Consider the following 19,559-nt stretch of genomic DNA (forward strand, 5'->3'; position numbering starts at 1 on the left):
TAGGGACTGGAGGGTCGAGAGGTAGTGAAAGTAATACGCCTTTTTCGTTGAACTTCTTAAGGTATACCTATATATATACTTACCCGGTTTATTTTTTACCGTTTTGTCTAAACTCTTCTTCTTTAAGCTCGCTAACTCAATAATTTCCTGTGTCTGTTTCTTCTGATTGCTATCAGTATCATCTTTTGATATGTGTATTGGTGCTTGCAACTTTGTTGCTTCATGTGTGGTCGTTTCAAAGTGTGCATTTTTAGATATCAGTGGCGGAATGTCAAAAGTGGACTCTGATAAAACTTGTGTAGCTTGTAAAGCATTTTTTAGGCAACTTTCTACTAAAGTTGGCTTTAAAGTATCCTCAGGACAAGTCCGACTTGATGTTGTGCTAAATATGTTAAGCTGTTCTGTTGTTACTGAAGTGTTTGTTTCAAAGTTAATGTTTGCATTTTCCTGGGTATTGTGTACCTTCTCTTTTAATAATTCGACCTGCTCGTGTGCCATTGTTTGTTGGTTAAGATACGTACTCTGCGTGGTGATTGTTGGTTGCGCATTTTTCTCGTCATCTTGAAACTCAATAATATTTTGAACAGTCCCCTTCTCATTTTGCTCGCTTGTCAAAGGTGCAACTCTCATACCAGATATTTGCATTTTTGCATGCTCGAATGGATGCTTCTTGTTTTCCAAAAAAGGACTTACTCCTTCACAAGGAAGCTCCTCGCTGTAAACAATGTTTTTGTGTAAAACTATTTCTGGCATTGCTTTCAGCTCCTCAGGTACGTCCTTTGGAAGACTACCCATGGATGGTATTACCATGAACTCTTCTACCACCGAAACCTTTAACTCTGAAGTTACAGTTGCGTCTGATGAGAGGTTTGCAATATTTGGCCTAAAATCACCATGACCCTCAATATTTTCGTAGACAATTACAGAAGAACTTTCCGCTGGCCTAAGACTTGTTATTACAGAGCTGGTTGTAGTACAGGTTTTTTCGCCCGGCTCAAGCACAATATCAGGAGTTTGTTCGTATGTATTTTGTTCACTAACTTTTGCAGCTTCATGTGGAGCTTGATGAGATACGTTGGCATTTTCCGAGGCTGGTACGTGAAGTTCATATGTTTCTTGAATAGAGCTCATACCGACAACCTCTTCGGTAACTAATGATTTTAGTTCAACATTAGACATTTTAGCTTTATCGTCAAGAATGTTAAGTGTGGGTAGGGTGTCCTCTTTTAGGAATGTGGATTGAATTGTTGTCAAATGAGCCTTGCTCACGTCTACATCCTTTACAACCCTTACAAATAAACCCTTGTTATTTTCAGCTTGAATGTCCTTAGTTATTTCGTAGGCATTGACTTCAGATACGGTTGTATGTTCGTTGACTTCATCTGATTTGACCTTAGCTTGAACTATTTTGTCGTGAACCACTTGGACATCACTTTCCAGTTCTAATGGCAATTGTGTTTCCACCATAGGCGATTGAGTGATCCTGTCGTTAGTTGTTAAACTGGCAAGGACTTTATTAGCCTCTTGGGGTAAATCAATACCACTCACATTTTCACTTGGTACAACCTCAGTTACAAGCGTTTCCCGCTGCGTGCCTTCAATGAAAGGTTTTCCAAAATACTCCCTTTGCGTATTTTCTAATACATCTTCCTTTTGCATGATTAGGTTATCAATTTGAACCTGAACCTTATTTGACCCTGAAACAGTGACAAACTCTTCTTGGGCCTCCTGCGTAGTAACCTTAATATTATCAATATGTGCCGTAGATTCCAAAGTAAGCGTATCAATTATGTTGGTACCCTGAAGCAGATCTACAGCTGATTGCCTTGCTTTGTCCTCCTGGGATGTAAATAATGGAATAGTTGTCTCCTTTTGGAAAACTCGAGGCTGTTGTGATTCTGGTGTGGCCTTAAACATTATATCAATAGACTTTACAGCAGAAACGGGAGCCAAGTCTGGTTTTATGAGTTCTTCAGATTCCTCTAGCGCACGGACTTCACTGATATTTACTTCTTGCTGCCTTCCTTCATAATTTGTCTGAGCAATTTTTGCGTCTGGGGTCGAAGATAATAGATCTCCCATTCCTTCCATAGGGTGCGTTTTTGTAGTTACAGCCAAACCGAGGCGTGACGGTATCTTATCGGATGTTGCTACTGCATAAGATTGTTCATCACTGTTTAGTTTCTCTTCAGCTTCAATAGTTTGTTGCATTTCGGTTGAATGAACCTGAGCGAGCTCGAGAGTGAAATTTGCTTGCTGTACACTATACTTATCTACTTCGTGGGCTTGCCCTATGGCTTCATAGGCTGTGGCTTCGTCCACGAGCTTAGCATGAAGATTTTGAACACCCTCTATTACCTTGGCTTGTTGATTTGAGATAGTTTCATTCTCAAGAGTTTTTTCAGACTCCAATATTTTTTGATCCTCGGCGATTATCGAATGACTTAGGCTATCCTGGATCTTCGTTGCGGTTCGCTGATCGGCAGGTATGTTCGCGAAATTTTCAGCTGCATCAAAAGCAATGCTACCGGTAACCACGGTGTGCTCATGGGGTACTAGTGACTTTTGTGGCACTACGTTCTCTGGCACCACTGATGCGGGTGATTTTGTTACAGAGTCGTACACAATCGTTTCAGTTGACTTTGTTTCACTTAAAAGATCAATTTTGAGTGCCCCGAATTGGTTTGATACGCCAAGTTCCTCCAACTCACCGGTGCTTTGGTTTTCTTGGATGCTTTCCGTAACAGGCAACCGAAGCAGCTCTGTAGAAATAAGTCTTCCCTTTTCCGCTTGCATTGTGGGAACTGTAAGATCCTGCTCTTGCTCAAGAGTATCTTCTTGTCGAATTAGTCCTACAACCGACGTGGAGTCCAAAGCTATTTTAATGAGTTGTTCACTTGGCTGGGCAACACCTTCAAGGAGCTCCTCCTTCTCAAGAGCTTGAGTTTCTCTTACATTGATCTCGAAGAAACTATTCATTGAAGATTGACCCGTTGCCTGGGTGGGTAAAATGTTCTTTAAGTCCGCAACCTGTTCAATAATATTTGTTTGCTCTGACAGAGGGATTTTTTGGGTTAAATCATTCAGGTCGGGCTTAACGTGAACTTGCTGAGGAGTATCTTGGTCCTTTAAGTCGGTCGTGTGTTCACTTACAATAGCTGTAGTTGTCTTTACCGATGTATTGCTTTCTATTATTTCTACACTGGTAAGAGATGACTTGTCAACCGTTGGTGTTTTGTAGTCGTTTAACACATCCAGTGGGAGAATTTCCTCAACGTTGGGTAAAGTGATTTCCCCAATATTGAAATGTGCATGCTGCTTAGGCTCCTTCTCTTCGTCTAGTCTTTCCAATGCCTCCATGTGCTGAGGTCTCATGGTGTTGGCTACTTGTAGGGCTGCTGAAGTTCCAATAGCAGCGCTTATCAAAGTGTGGGGCTCTTCAGTTGACAGAATCGTTTCTCCCTCTAAGGTTACACATGAGCTGGTTTCAAGGGGTTGCAACAAACCGAAGTGGCTTTCTATTGTTTGGGACTCAGGCTTTACTTCCTCCTCTCGTGGGATAGTGCCTTCCAACGCTGCCTGCTCTCTAACATCTGTTCCAAATTGACGCGGTATGCTAATATCTGCAATTACTAAGTTCGGTTTGCTGTCTTCCGGATTATCCATAGTCGATTCCATCGCAATTATTTCTAGGCCCTCGGCATGCTTGAATGGTTCGGTCACAGCTTGGGCTTTGGAAAGCTTCTGATTTAAAATAATATTATCGAGCTCTGTACTAGTCTCGGTTATCTGTACATTGGTAACCTCCAAAGATTGTTGGTCCTCTTCTAATATAATATTACCAGTTTTAAGTTCAGGCTGTTGCGGATGTTCCATACGGCTAGTACTCTCTAACAGTTCAGGCTTACTGACAACTCCAATCGGCATCACCTCGAAGACTGGCTTCGCGGATTCAGATTTTGTTTCGTCAGCTATAATATCAGAAGATGTCACGCCTGGTTGAACCTCAAACACGCTTGTTACCCTAAGTTCAGTAGGAATAATCTTTTCTGTAGCTAACTGCGATTTCAGTTCTACATCGCAGGACAGAATCTCCTCCTTTTCTACAGTTGTGTCCTGCTTGACCTGCAAAGCAGCTTGCTCGACGAAATCTAGTTTGGCATCGACCATTTTTGGAACCTCAGAAAATAGTTCGCCTTCTGTGTCAATCACGGTTGGGGCCTGAACTTCGGCAACGATTTCACCTTCAGAGATAATTAATTTTCCTTTCTCAGTTTTGTGATCTTCATCTGGAACCAATCCAAGTGCATCGAAAAGGGACTCTTCCTTACTTTCTGCTGTTCCATAAGCTTTGGTCAAGGTGGCCTTTGCAGGTTTCGTTGATTCCACAATTGGTTCGATAAGCTTGTCTGCCATTTCTGCCACGTTAGTCTCCTGAGTTTCGCCAATGGTCAATGGCATCGTTTGCCCCGGCGTTCCCTCAGCAATTTTCGCAATATCTTGCACTGGCAATTCCATTGTGGTCTGTTCACTTGAAACTGTTTCCTGAGTAACAAAATGATAATTTGTTTGCATATCCATACTGGCTTCTTCCGTGTTTGCCTTAAATGTAGGCATCGTTTCATCAATCGGACTCTGAGAATCTGCTGTGATATTGACAAGTCCCTCAGCTAACTCAAACAATTCCAAAGCTTCTACTTGGCCAGTTCGTACTTTGGGTACTTCGGCTTCTGCCAAATTATCAAAAGGTTCAATTTCTTGCACCTGAACTGGAACTTCCTCGGTTTTAATGGTGTAGTCTGCCAAACGCTTAGTCGGTTGACTTTCCAATGGTAGTTGGTCTAGACTTTCAAAAACTTCTAGTGCCCCTTCACTAACTGCCTTGTGTTCGACTACTGATGTCGTATATGACTCCGGACGTCCCTTGGCAGCTGGTGTCAGTTGTCCCAAAGAGTCCTCCGGTTGGCACTCGCTAATGCCAAGGCTTATGTTGGGGGTTACTTGTGGAGCGATATTTTCTTCAATTGGCTTTACCTGAGTAACGTCCTTTCCTACTGTTTCGGTGCTCATTATTTCGGTAACAATAACCTCTTCTTGACTCAGCAGTTTCTGCTGAACTGTTTCTTCAATTGTTGTAATGGGTGTTAGTTGTTCAATACTCTCCAGGGTCGGTTGCTGTTCAGCGGTTAACTCATGTGACAATAGTATGTCACCATGAGCCTGTTGAGTTACGGTTTTTGTTGGGCTTAGATCTTCGATAGCTTCTTCCACACTTGGAGCTTCAACCAGCAAAGGACGCGACTCCTTCATTTTACGTTGGGCCCTTACGGATTTGGGTATTTTTGAAGGCAAAAGTTCCTTTGAAAACTCATCCGTCTTAGTTTCGGCCACATTTACTGCATGCTTTTGCCTAACTTCAACAGTTTCGCTAAGCTTACTTTCTTCGGGCTTGGGGAATTCCTTATGTACGCCAACCTCGTCGAGTGTTAAACTCTCCTCTCTGATGGCCAATACCTTCTGGGGCAATATGTCATCCTGTACTTGAGCTGGAATCGGTTTCGGAGTAGAAAGTTCTGTGGTGACTGCAGCTGCAACGAATTCGAGCGTGTCTTTTGGTAGATTTTGCATGGGTAGTGTCTCGAATGTGGGCAGAAGCTCTTCAATGTTCTCAAGAGTTTCTGCCTGCGGTGATCCCGAGCTTGTTTCATGAGCCAGTGTCTCGATTTGTTCGTATTCTTCTTGTTGTTGTTGTTCAATGTGTTTTTTATGCTTTTTGGTTTGCGTTTTCTTCAGAACAACTTGTTCAGCCTTAACTTGTGTCTGCACTTGTTCTGATTGTTCTTGTATTTGCACATGTTCTTGTTGTTGCTGTATGAATTGTTTTTCCACTTTAGTGGTTGCTGTTTCTGTGAATGTAATGTAATTAAACAATGACAATGTCGACCTCTCTTTGTGTTTATGTTAAAAACAATTTACTAACAATGATATTAAGAGCTGAAAGCCGTGCAAGTATCATTCATTTAGAGTCTGCGGTAAAATATATATACAGCGAGCGATAAAGCAAAATGAGTTGCACAGTAAACGAAAGGATGGATAACTCTTCGCTCTATAAGTGGTATGCAAACAGACAGAAATTGGAGATAGATCTTACCTCATTGGTCATCGGGAAGTCGTCCAGTTTGACGAGCAAGGGAATAAAGCTCTTCTACTCTTGAAAGTGAATTTATATTGCAAAAGCATTAGAGTGTGCAAAAGTAAATATAAGTTAAAGCTTATATGGTATATAGTAGCAAGATATTGAACTTATAATCAGGTGAATATAGCTTTTAGTGGTGGTGATTAGCGGTTAATGGGTAATTTTAATATTCGGTGGCGTCTTTTTAGAATATACACATGATTTGTTTGGTTTGACTTAACAAGATTTAATTGTTATATTTGTAAAGACAATATTTATTATTGTTTTTGCAGTATATTCTTTTTTAATAATATTAATTAGACTGTAGTTGAGTAGTTCGTGGGATGGTACATCGTTACTGGTGGGATTTATTTAACTGGTGGTTTGTATTTTTTTACAGGACATCTGTGTTTATGTTCAAACCTTCTTGGACAATTATCGTTCGTTCCTCGACAAATGTTTCCTCTGTCGAATATGGTATGGGATTTTATTGGCCGTGGTTTGGGAGTGGCACGAAAAGCGTAGGTAAGTTTTACAAAGCAGATTTACATATTAAAAAAAAGAAATAAATAAAAACCTCTTTCAGTATGCAAATTACAGAAGATTCGTTGTAAAAATAAAGGTAAGCTAAACTTTAAATAAAACTCCTCTTCTTGTGATCACACTCACCTATTTTCACATGTGTGATGGCCTCGTGACTTTCAATTATTTGCGATGTCTCTACTATTCTCTAGATTTCCGTGAATCAAAGTAGATAAAAATGTTTGATACGTGTAAATATTGATCTGCCCGTTATTATCTATTTTTTTCAATCTTATTAAACTTTAGTTGAAATGCAAAAAGTAACCCCAATTAAGGAAATACAAATTAAATTTCGAATATATGTTTTTTAGCATTTCAACTGTCTGGACAACAGAAATTCAAAAAACGAACAAAACACATTGAACAGAATTCAAACCTCCTTTCCACATATCTTCCAGTCCTGTGATATGAAGTCCTCCCTAACAAACTTTCGAATGACGATTTCAATGGTTATTTCGTACGTCTGAATCATACGGATGAAAGCCTTGAAGCCGACAGTAGCTGCCAGGATGGTCTCGTCCTCATTCGAAGACTCGCTCAGTATTTGAGAGATCAGCTCTTCGTGGCCCTCTCGCTCTACGAGTTGCACCAGAGCTGATTGGGACTCGGGTTTCTTCAGGGATATGAAAATGTTTTGCTCATACATATACGTAATCTCGTAATGTTCACAGCCGTAGCGCAAAAGCAGTCCAATCGTGGCCAAATCTCTTAGGGCTGACTCTCCGATTTGTCCAAAGGACTCTGCCTCAATGGACTCGAGCAACCATTGGACTTCCTCGTGATGCGATAAGACTTGAATATCCTCAATGGTTATGATCTTCTGGCTGATTTTCGTGCGTATAAGCTCCACAGTTTTGGTTATCTCTATTCTCTTGCTAGATGTATAGGTTTCTTTCTGTTCTACTTCAACCTTAACTTCTTCTTTCTCATCTTGTTGTTCCACTTTTTCTTCGATCTCTTCCACCTCTTCGATTTCTTCAATCTCTTCGACCTCTTCGATTATCTGACTGCTGCGCTTTTCGGCATCGGCAATTTTTCGATCTTTTACATCTAAAACCTCGGAGACTTCGCTCTTTTCCACCAGAATGGATACGGGTTGCCTCACTTTAATCACATTCATGGTGGTTTCTGTCGTGCTGGCTGGAATAATTCGAATTTCTGTCTTTTGCACGGTCTGCGATTCCGAGGCCCCCGATCTCTTCATCACGGTTTTCTTTCCAGCCTTCTTTTTGAAGGTACTCTTGGCCGTGGTTTTCTCCTCGACTATGGTGCTCGTGGATGATATGTCAAACTTGGCCCGCGTCATGGTCATGCCAATCTCATTGATGAGCTTGCAGTTATAGTAGCCGCAGTCCTCATTTGTTATTTTCATAATTTCTAGAGTAGCCTCCTGTTCCTGCACTACCATGCGATACTTTTCAGATGCCCTAAGCTGAACGTTGTTGAAATACCATTGAATATCTAAAGTCATAGGGTTAGAAACCAAGCTACATCAGACCCCGAAACTATAACTCTTCGACATATAGTACAATACCTGGTATGGGGTTGCCTGCAAACTGTATCAAGAACTTGGCTGTTTCGCCTATGGCAGCACGGCAGTCACGCATTTCGTTTAGTAGTGATGGCGAGCATTTAGCAGCTATAAGCACAAAGATGGCATAATATCTATGGATTAGTGACTACCCGGATAATCTAAAAGCGGGAGGGATTGGTGCGTGTTTACATTGTGTACTTACACAGCTTGGCTAACAACAAATTGGTTTTCGTGTGGCTTAAAGTGCATAAATTGTTTGTCTGTTTGTTTTTTAAAAATAGAGCTATGATTACGTGAGGAGTAACACTTAAACGAGTTTTAGATACATGCATAATCGGATTATTGGACACGTTGTGAAGTGTTGAGCAAGCAGCGTTCTGGGAATGTTATAACATTTCTTTGGATTGAATTGAACACTTTTCATAAAATAATGGGTTAGTTTAAATTTAGAATAATTGCGAATTCAATGAACCAATTACTTGCAGATGATATACTTGTATTGTCACTGTCAAAGATACAGTTGATATACGAACGATAGATAATTTGTAATTTACACTAAAAGTTCTATATTGGCGTTTACTTTTGGATAATTTTATTCATAATAGGTAGGGTGGGTTGGGGAAGGGGTCAAGCCTTAGAGCTGTAGGGGACCGAGACAATCACAAAGCTACAATTTCTTGGGGAAGGGCACTTCACAGGTTCACATATTTGTTGGTTTTGTACGATACATTGTATTATACATAGACAAATACAAAATAGAGACAGAAAATAGAATAAGACAGGAGACAGAGGACAGACTTTGTGAATATTTGTAGTTTTGTGGTTTAAGACGAAGGCACAGAAGACATTTGTGTGTTGGTAACACGAAATTAAAACACATATACACATAACAGTGGTAACAGAGCTGGTATTAATCGAGAATACATACCTTTGAGAGCCACCTGCATTTCCTCCATCTGAGATACCCATTCCGGCTTGCGGTAGTCCTTCGATCCAACGATGCCTTTTCGTATAGATGTGAACATAGTGAAAGTAATAAATAACAAACCATTATTATATCTGCTTGAAAAAATTACACAAAGAGCTGGAAAAGTTTTCACATTATCCTTAAACTAAAAAGTGTTTCCTTTTTGTAATTTTTTGTGTACAGTTCTGCAAGTGTTCAACATTTAAGTGTGAGGGGAAATTTGGGTTGAAAATTGGGTTGGGGAGGGATTTTATAAAATTCAGCTCCAGAAACCTGAAAAAAATGTTTACTAACAAATCCAAATGTTGATTCATTATAGAGTGAACTAAATGCGGAATAAACTTTAATAGTACCTTCGACCGCAAAGAGTGCCGTGGTCACTGCCACGCCCAGTGGATTGTATGCCTCGAAACTAATTGTACCCAAATCATCGGGATAGACGTGGTTGATAACCAACACTGAGGTGCCGTCTTCGAAATTTTCGATCTGATATTCCTCGGAGGCGAATATCTGCTCGTCGTCACGCAGCCATTTGACCTTCGGTTTTGGCTTACCAATGACCTTAACCTCCAGCTTCGCTTGCTCGCCCTCTTTGGGCTCGATTTTCTCTGGTAGTTTTTTAATTATTTTCGGAGCTTGTTCGTCGATTGAGAGGGTCTAGAATGGTTTGCGTTATAAAATTTTATAACATTAGCTTGGTATCCTTTGTTTGAAATCTCAAGTACAAGAATTACGCTTACTCTATCAAGTAGATCCTCCTCAGATCCTGTGAGTCCAGTGATTTCAGAATCGGGGATATATTCAAATGCTAAAAAAATACACATTCGAAAGCGATATCAATATAAGCGTGTCTCCACACGGATTTTCGTTGCAACGAACTCAAAAAAAAAACGGAAAATTATTTACAAAGAAAGGTGTCAGGAGTGACCGGAAAATAGGAGAAAAGGATTTTATGGACTTGATAGACAGTAAGACTTTCAAAACAGTGGAATCACATGCAGGCTCACCAAGCCAGTTAGTAGAAAAGGGGATTTAAAGAACTCAGTTGTCAGGGAATAGTGTAGTTATTGGAAAACCTTTCTAGGTGTGGGATGCATGTAGTGTGTAGAGTGGCACTACTTCCAGCTGGTTAACTAGTTAACTACCGATAGATACCATCACAAGTACCTTGAATTTTAACGTTTGTCTTGCTCGAGCTCTTCCCAATCTTGTTTGTGGCCACGCACTCGTATTGGCCCTCGTTTTCGGGGAAAACTTCCGTAATCTGCAGCTGGCAATTGCCTTGCAAGTCTTGCGATATCGTAGTTTCCTTATTTTCAGTGATCTTCTCCGCATTGTGGTACCACTCCACTTTGGGCGTGGGTTTGCCCGTAACTTGGCAGGTCAGCAGCAATGCCTCGCCATCCATTACCTCTACGGGTTGAATAAGTTCCTCAACAAAACGTGGCGACTCGAATTCCACTGCCTCTTCTTGGGGCAGAGACTCAATCAGACTGACTGTGGCTGTTGACGTCACCGAACCACCCACATTCTCCGCCCGGCAAGTAAAGGGTCCGACGAATTGCTTCTGGAAGTCCTCGATTAGCAACGTTGACTTGTTGGCCTGGCTAACGATGCGCACTTCGTTGGAGCTTTTGATGACTTCATTGTGAACAAACCACTGGAAGGACGATAATGGCTCAGAGTCCACAACCGCCTCAATAATGGCAACTTCGTGTTCGCCAAAGTATTTCGGCTCAAGGGGCTGAATAAATCTTGGTGGCCTTATTTGCTCATCGGGCTTCTGGTCTGAAACCACCACTGATCCAGATGACTTGGCCTCGCCTACCTTGTTCTTGGCCCAGACCTCGTATTTGCCAGTGCGCTTGCGCGTCATATTGATAACCTTAATAGTGGTTGTGGTTTCGGTGGTTTCTATGATGATCTCCTCATTCTCAATCACCTCCCGACCATTGCGCATCCATTTAATCTCTGGCCTGGGCAGACCATCGTACTTGGCCTCAAAGAACAGAGTACCTCCAGTGGGTACAACTACGGCGTTTAATGGAGTTACGGTGGGTGCCTTGAGTATCTCCCGGGGTACTTCATCAACCCGACTGATGATATTGGCATTGCCAATGGCACGTCCAAACTGATTCTGTGCCTGCACAGAGTAAATAACAGCTTCATTGGGAGTGGGGTTGATAACCTCCAGGGCCACATCGCCGGTTTTCTCATCATAAAACACTTGAACGGTTTCGCTGGGAATAACCTCCTCTATACCTCTGAACCATTTGACTTTGGGATTTGGTTTTCCCGTCACTTGACAGGTAACCGTAACTTTAAGTTGCTCGGGCTGCTTCTCCTCAGTAAACTCAATCTTAAGTGGCTTGGTAAACTGTGGGGCAACTCCTTGTTCTTTTTCTGTATTCAATGTGAATAAGTAGTATTTAAATATTGTGCGTGTTTTTGGTGTAATGTTAGGAAATTATATACATGTAGGTTTCGGATCAAGGTAATATAAATTTAAAGGATTGAACTTTAAAAAATCTTCAAAATAGCTCACAAGAAATTCGTGAGTATTACATGGGATTGGAACTATTGGAATTTGAAGGGGACACTTACCTAATATAATGTTGGTACGACTCGTTGCCACTCCAGCCTCGTTCTTGGCCTCACATGTATAAACGCCAACGTCGCTGGGTGTGACCTTGGCAATCTTTAACTTTGCCACCTGCTCGACGACTGTGATCTCGTACTTCTCCGAAGCAAAGAGCAGGATATCATTAAAGTACCAGTTGATCTCGGGGAATGGTACGCCCTCCACCTTGCACTCAAGCACCGTGGGCTCCTCGGGAACGCATTGACGAGGACGCAGTTTCTCGGTGATCCTCGGGGGCTTGATCTCCTTCTTCTTCTTCTTGACCAGCTTGCGCTCCTGACCGATTACCTCTGAGGTGGTCGTCTCCTGTTGATTTTGCGTAAGCTGCTGGTCCTCGATAAGCTCCTCGTCGGCTACCTTGTCAATGCCCTCTTGGATTCGCTTCTGCGTGATCAGTTCCAGCTCGGGCAGCGGTTGGCTGTCATCCAGCACCACGCGACGTTTCTCCTTCTTAATGATGTTCGAGGTGACCTTCATTTCAAGATCACGTCGGACGTCTTCAACATCCAGCTCGATGAGCTGTTCAGTCGTGATGAATTGAGGTCTTGTGTCTTCAGTCTTCTTTAGTAGGGTTATAGTCTTTTGTGAGATCTCATGGGTTATTTCGTCCACTTTCTCGATTTCAGCAATAGCGGCTTCCAGTAGCTGAGGCTGACCCTCGATGGAGGCCTCCTTAAGTCGTTTCGTGCGCTTCTTGTGCGCCTTCTGCTTCGTCTCAGGCGTCTCTTCTGTGGGCACGACTTCTTCTTCAGGCAATACGTCTTCCGAAACTGCCACAACCTTAACATCGTCCACTGGCAACTCTTCCACTTGATCCTCCTCAGCAATGGGTTCGTCGAAGGGTTCAGCCACTTCTTCGGACACCTCGTCCACTGAAGGTGTGGCCTTCTTCAACTTGGGCTTCTTCTTCTTCTCCTTCTTGACCTTAGGCTCCTTAGGCTGAATATCCTCGGGCAGCTTAAGAGGTTCAAGCTCGAGCTCCTCCTCTTCGCTTTCTGGTTTTTCTTCGGGCACAAGCTGTGGACCGGGTATGGATTTTTCTGGCTTTTGCGGCACTTCCACTGGCTTCGACGGAATGGGCTTGAGCGTAACTTCTTCTGGCTGTTCTTCCGGCAAAGGACGGCGTTTACCTGTGGGCATTTTCTTTTCCTCCAAGACTTCCTCGACCGGCTTCTTCTTTTCTCCTCGCTTCCATGGTACCTGCGGCTTCTCCTCCTCAGGCTTCGGCTCCCTCTCTAGGTCAATGTGCTCGGCCTCTTCCAGTTGGGTTGGCTCTGCATCGGAAATTTCTGGAAGGTCCTCGTGTTTTGGCTTCTTCACCTTCTTTGTCTTACGCTTCTCCTCCTGAATGATTTCTTCCTCCTTTCGTTCGACATGCTGCAAGTCAACTTCCTCCAGCTTGACTTCTTCGGGCTTGATGGATTTGCGTTGAGTTGGTTTCAAGCGCACTTCTTCGATGACCGCTTCTTGGGGCAGCTCCTTCTTTGGCCGAGTGACCCGCTTAAGGGCAACCTCTTCAACCTTCTCGACGATTTCTTCTCTTTTCGGCTTCGGCTTTGGTGCCAATTTTTGTTCGGGGGTAACTTCCTCAACAGGTTGTTCCTCTGAAATACTTTCAACAGGCTCTACCTCTTCCGGCTGAGTTTCCTGTTCCTCAAGCTCTTCGATTTCCTCAACCGGTTCTTCCGTTGATTCTTCGGTGCCACTCTTTGTCTTGGGCTTCTTCTTTTTAACGCGCTTCTTCGTCACATCCACTATTTGGTCCTCAGTGGTGATTACGAACTCCTTTACCTCGAATTCCGTTTCAGGTGTTTCGGGTTGTGTGGCTTCCGAGACTACTGCAGTCTTTTTCACAGGCTTCAGCGAGACTTCCTCAATTTGTTCTTTCTCGGGCAAGGGCCGTTGTTTTCTTGGAGCAGGCTTTAGTGAAACCTTTTCAACTTGCTCTTGGGCAACGGGAACAGGTTTGGGTTTTTTGACTTCCTCAGAGATGGTTTCTTCAACCTCTTCAACTACGTCCTCTTGTGGCTCTTCGGTTTCTTCTGGAAGCTCTTCCGCCTCCTCTTCAGTGACCTTTTTCTTGGGCTTCTTGACCTTTTTCACCTTGCGTTGTTGCTCTACAATCTCTTCCTGCTCTTCGATTACTTCTTCTTCTAGAGGAGCTTCCTCTTCTGGTTGATCCTCTTCCACTTCAATCTTTTCTACAGTCTTCTTGGGCCTCTTTGTCTTCTTAACCACTTTCTTCTCTTCCAAGATTTCTTCTTGTTCTACGATCTCTTCTTGCTCGTCGATGACCTCTTCTTCTGGAATTTCCTCTACAAGCTGTTCTTCAACATCAGTCTTTTCAACGGGTTGCTTTGGTTTCTTTACTTTTTTGACCTTCTTCTTCTCTTCAACAACCTCTTCCTCTACGATCTCTTCCTGTACGACTTCCTCTTCGGGTTGCTCTTCTGGAGCCTCAGTCTCTTCGACAGTAGTCTTCGCCTTCTTGACCTTCTTGACCTTCCGTTTTTCCTCCACGACAACATCTTCTTGTTCTTGAACAATCTCTTCTTGCTCTTCGATAATTTCTTCCACGGGTTGTTCTTCCTCGGCCACTTCTGGCTTAGGCTTCTTTGTTTTCTTGACCTTGTGTTTTTCTTCAGTAATTTCAGCGAGCTCTTCAATAACTATTTCTTCAGTTTCTTTCTCTTCTGGAATAATTTCTTCATCCGGCTGCTCTTCAAACACCTCTTCTGGAGCTTCTTTCGTGGGCTTCGGCTTCTTCGTTTTCTTGACCCGACGCTTTTCTTCAACAATGACTTGCTCTTCCTCAACCACTGCCTGTATTTGGGCATCGACCTCATCGGGATGCACTTCTTCAACGGGCTCTGGCTTGGGAACTTTCTTCTTGCCACGCTGCCACAAGACAGGCTCTGGCTTTTCTTCCACCTTTTTCTCGTCGGGCAGAACATCGACTGCCTCTTCGTAGGTCTTGCCCTCATCAACCTTCTGTTCCACAACTTCTTGTGGCTCCGGCTTCTTCTTCTTGCCGCGTTCCCACAGCACAGGTTGCGCTTCAGGTTGAACAGGCTTAATAACCTCCTCTTCCAAAGTGTCGACTGCAACCTCCAGGGTTTTGGGTGCTTCCTCGACAACCCGCTGTTCTGGCTTCACCTTCTTACCACGCTCCCACAAAACAGGCTGCGGTTGAGGTTCAGTGGGTTTAGGCACTTCCTCTTCCAGCGTGTCGACTGCAACCTCGAGGGTCTTTGGAATCTCTGGTGCTTGCTCTTCGGGTTTCTGGGGCTTCTTCTTGCCGCGTTCCCACAAGACAGGCTGCGGTTCCTCCTGCACTTGAGGTGTAGGTTCTTCGGGTAGCTCATCAGTGGCTTCTTCATAAGCTTTTTGCGTTGGCTGCTCCACCGCTTGTTCAACAGGCCTGGTGCTTCTAAACGGCTTCAATTGGATCTCTTCGGTCTTTTGTGCTTCCTTAGGACGTGGTCGCGGCGTTGGTTTCAACGTTACTTGCTCCATCTTCTTTTCCGGCTCCCTTGGTGGAATCACTCGGCGTACAGCCGTCTTCTTTGTTTCCTCAACGATTTGCTGTTCGACCACTTGCGAAGTTTGCACAACTTCCTGGGATGTGATGGTTTCCTGCTCAGCAACCTTTTTCTTGCCGCGTTCCCACAGGACTGGCACCTGTTCTGGTTGCTGGACAGGAGTGGGTTCCACCAACTCGTCGTGGGCCTCTTCGTAGGTCTTCTCCTGGGGCTGCGGTTTTTTCTTGCCCCGCTCCCACATAACTGGCACTGGTTGAGGCTGTTGAACTGGAGTCGGTTCAACCAGCTCGTCATGCATTTCCTCGTACGTCCTTGGCTTCTCCACGTATTCCTCTTGAACTGGCGCCGTCTGAGGTTGCACATATTGAGGTTGTTGCGGCTTCGGCTTACCACGATCCCACATGACAGGCTGTTGCTGCAGCAACTGCTGCTCTTGCGTATCCTGACGTTCCTGCAGATGAAGCAAAGAGGAATCTTCCACCTGGATAAACTTTTGAGCCTCTCGTGGCTGACGCCAGCTAAAGGCCTCTTGCTGGGTGCGCTGGTTCACAATCTTTTGGTGCTCGTACTGCTCCAGACTCATCATCTGCGAGTCCTCCACATGCACAAATTGCTGGCGCTGAGCCTCCTCGATGAGGCTCTGCTGTTGGACAATCTTTTGCCTATCGGTGGACTGGGAGATGATCGTATCTTCAACTGAAGTCAGAGGTTGCAGTTGTGGGCGCTGTTGCTGTTGACGCCAATTAATAGCCTGCTGTTCGCGTATCAATCTCTGAGCTTCCAGTTTCTCGCGCTCCGAAACATGCATAATGTTCACATCCTCGGTGGTGATGAACTGCTGCTTGTAGATGTTGGACTGATCTTCGTATTGCTGCAGCTCATCACGACGCATCACCTTTGAGATCGAACCCTTGGAGCTCTCGTCAATCAGAACGACAGTCTCCTCGGACGTGCCCGTTTGGTACTCCTCAGTTATGGCCTGCTGAGCCTGCAGGTGTCGCAGCTCAACTTCCTCGATCTTGAACTTGTCGATTTGCTTGGTCACCTTCTGGACACTCTTAAGCTGCTGACGCATCTCCTTCCAGGGAATGAGATCCTTGGCGTTTTGCTGCTGGGTAATAAGCTTGTCGATCTGATCGGTCATTTCCATAATTTCAACACTCTCCATGCTCTTCAGTCGCTGGATTTCCTTGGTGCGCTGCACCTGTTCCACTTGAGCCTGCTGTGGTAGATCTGTGGCTTCTGTTTCAATTTGCCCCTCAAGGGGTCGCAGGTAGACCTCATCCAAATCGAATTTATTAAGCTGCTCCTGGACACTCTCCACTGCCTTGAGCTTCTCCCGCATGGTGATCCAAGGAACCGCTTCCTTTTCAGTCTTGCCAGCAATAATCTGTTCGAGCGTAGCGCCCAGACTCATGATGCCCTGATCGCGTTCACTCTTTATGGACTTCAGCACAACTGTAGCTGCCTCCAACTTGGGTGTGGGCTTCTTCTTTTCAATTGGAGTTGCCTTCAAGCTAATGGTCTCCTCGGTCCACGATTTGACCGGCTCAGGCTTAAAGCCCGGCAGAAAGACTCCCTTGTCCAGGGATCGTCCACGAGTGGGACGTGATGACTTGCGCCACGGAATTACCTTGGTTGCCGGCTGCAGTGACTTACTGCGCACCTTGGGTTTCTTCTGGCGCGACCTTCCCTGATGCTGACCCTGCCCGTTGACGCCCAGGAATTGACCAAACTGCTGGCCGGGTTGCTGGCCAGGTTGGAAAGCGTGGGGCGACTCGGGGGCACTGTCCTCCCGACCAGAGGAAGAGGACTCATCCTCGGCGGAATCAATCGTTCGCAATTGAAAGGCCGAGATGCGTCGTTCTAGAAGGGATCAAGGGGATATTCCATTTAGTATACCCATCGGAATACGTAAAACAGTTAGCAAAGGACATCCAGAGTTCGATTGGGGCAAGGAAATCTATTAAATATCAAACGCTTACCTTTAACTATAAGTTAAAGCTTAAATTTAAAATTGTACTCAATTAAATGATAGATGTTAATTATTAGCTAAAACATTTAATGCAGTTAATATGGGAAAAATATCTTAAAACAATTCATTTAAATTTTAAATTTAGCTGGATTAGTTGTAACTATAGAATTTCCGTAGCGAAAAGACTAGTTTTAAATGAATAGCCCAATTTACGTTCTCCCTATCAGAAATATTAATAAAATAACAGCCTGATAAATTGATATGTAATTATATACTTATTACAACCACAGGCGCAAAAAAAAAAAACTGTGAGAGGATTATAATTATTACTTTGTATTTGTATGAAGGGCAGTTTTATAGCCAAATTTTATGAAACACAATTTTACAAAATTAGTCATTCTTAGTCCTTGTTGTCGCATACATAAATAACAATCTTTAATATGAACTCTCTGAGTCGTGAAATAATAAAATTCTTTATTTAAATTTAGTTGTTCAATGAAAAGAAAAAATAACTTTTTTAATAGTTTTAAGTGTTTATAAAAATAAGTTGCAACTATCCCCTTAACAAGAAGTGTTTTCAAAGTTTTTCGATACTTCCTTCCAGTTGCTTTAACTTATCTATCAACTTAGGTTAAGTCATCAAGATTTTAAGTGGGCTCCCAATTCTACCACTTACCTGTTTTTCTCCATGCTACATTTAATGGTTCGCCTGAGCGGCACTTAAAAATAAATCATAATTCCTTGGCATATGCGAACAATGAACTTGAATATTTAAAATTAGGATGCCAAATATCAGAGCAGAACTTGGGCAATAAATAAGGCAGCTCGGACTCATCGAGGAAACCCAAAACCCTCCACTCTAGATCTCAAATGTGGGTGCGTGTGTGGAGCACAAATCAAATTTGAAAAGCTGACAGCTCATCTGCGCTGACCGTGAATGAAGCATAAATGGGATTGGGCCCTAGGTCACTACATATTTTTGATAATTGGCATTGATAAAAATAGGTGCGAATAGTCAGTGCCGTAGTTTATCTGAGTTGCGTGATTCACTAATCGCTTGTGACGAATCCAATTGGGGATGATTAGAACTGCATTAGCCTGCACCTAAATCTGGCACATTGTCATGACAGCAATTGGGCAAGTCTTAACACATGGTGACATTCGTTTGACTTGAACTCATCGTCATCGTGGTTATTGAATGCGGCTGAGGGGGAGGGGGGATGTTGGCCAGGCAAGTGTACAATTGAGAGCGAACAATTCAAATGGCTGTGTATACATTAAGGCCAAAAATAGATATCTGATTAGTGGCGGCTACGTCACCAGGTGGGGCTGCGGAACAACAACAGCGGCAGCAGAAGAGGCAGCAGCAATTCGGCAGAGCTCCTACAGATTTATGGGCGGGGTGTGTCTGCTCCGATATTTTCGGGGCCCATATAGCCCCCATCGCCAGAGCGCAGTGCGGCGCACTCCAACGATCTCAGTCGGATGTAGACAACAATCGGCCGCAGAACAGAACAAATCAGAAGGTAGACGGATCTCGGATGGGGCAAGATGTACCGCTTGCATCGGCATCGACCTACCTGTGTGGTTCAGTTCCTGATTTTGGATGACGGGAAGCAAGCAACAGCGGTGCAATGGCAGCGATAGCGCGGCAAAGTGGCAAGGTGTGGCATTCGGCAGTTATCAAAAACAAGTTTCCAGTTATTATGCATTTTGCTTGGATTTATTTATAGACGCGGTATTGGTTTTAAGTATTAAATACATGAGAGATACAATTAAACAACAAAAGAGAGTACGCGAGTGTTGGCATATTTAAATGGAAACAAATCAATTAGAGTTCAAAGTCATCGTAAAGTGATCGAACATAAAAAACATATCGAGTAAAGTAAACATAAACATGAATCAAAGGACTGGCAGATAATCGGAATTCTAGATACAGTAGATAAGACTTAAAACGAAGGTCGCATGAGTTTTTATGATTAATTTTTTAGTAAAGCTTCTCGCCACAAAAGGAAAACATGTAACAAAAAGTAGTCAAAATATTGGCGGCACAAGCGGCAAATACTATCGAGATTCGTTTGGTTTTTGTACACGAAATGGATGATTGTTGGTGAACGAGAGAGTGTGTGACAAACAAAATGGT

At 43.5% G+C, this 19,559-nt stretch overlaps 1 protein-coding gene across 7 annotated transcripts in view; it reads right to left on the reverse strand.

Annotated features, from left to right (window-relative positions):
- The window catches only part of LOC108037365 (titin), an 80,204-nt gene that overhangs the window by 38,169 nt on the left and 22,476 nt on the right, over window positions 1-19,559 (reverse strand). The window contains exons 15-24 of one of the 7 annotated variants that reach the window (XM_044458316.1): window positions 11,863-17,307; window positions 10,426-11,661; window positions 9,999-10,066; window positions 9,612-9,915; window positions 9,220-9,294; window positions 8,292-8,396; window positions 7,134-8,218; window positions 6,845-6,905; window positions 6,599-6,640; window positions 84-5,906 (exon numbers count right to left, since the gene is read on the reverse strand). In XM_044458316.1, the coding sequence (XP_044314251.1) occupies window positions 84-5,906; window positions 6,599-6,640; window positions 6,845-6,905; window positions 7,134-8,218; window positions 8,292-8,396; window positions 9,220-9,294; window positions 9,612-9,915; window positions 9,999-10,066; window positions 10,426-11,661; window positions 11,863-17,307 (14,244 nt within the window). The remainder of the gene's footprint in view (window positions 1-83; window positions 5,907-6,598; window positions 6,641-6,844; window positions 6,906-7,133; window positions 8,219-8,291; window positions 8,397-9,219; window positions 9,295-9,611; window positions 9,916-9,998; window positions 10,067-10,425; window positions 11,662-11,862; window positions 17,308-19,559) is intronic. The other 6 variants (XM_044458312.1, XM_044458313.1, XM_044458310.1 and 3 more) reach the window with 6 other exon arrangements.

Source organism: Drosophila rhopaloa, unplaced genomic scaffold (assembly GCF_018152115.1).
Source record: "Drosophila rhopaloa isolate 14029-0021.01 unplaced genomic scaffold, ASM1815211v1 contig_163, whole genome shotgun sequence".
NCBI classification, from domain to species: Eukaryota; Metazoa; Arthropoda; class Insecta; order Diptera; family Drosophilidae; genus Drosophila; species Drosophila rhopaloa.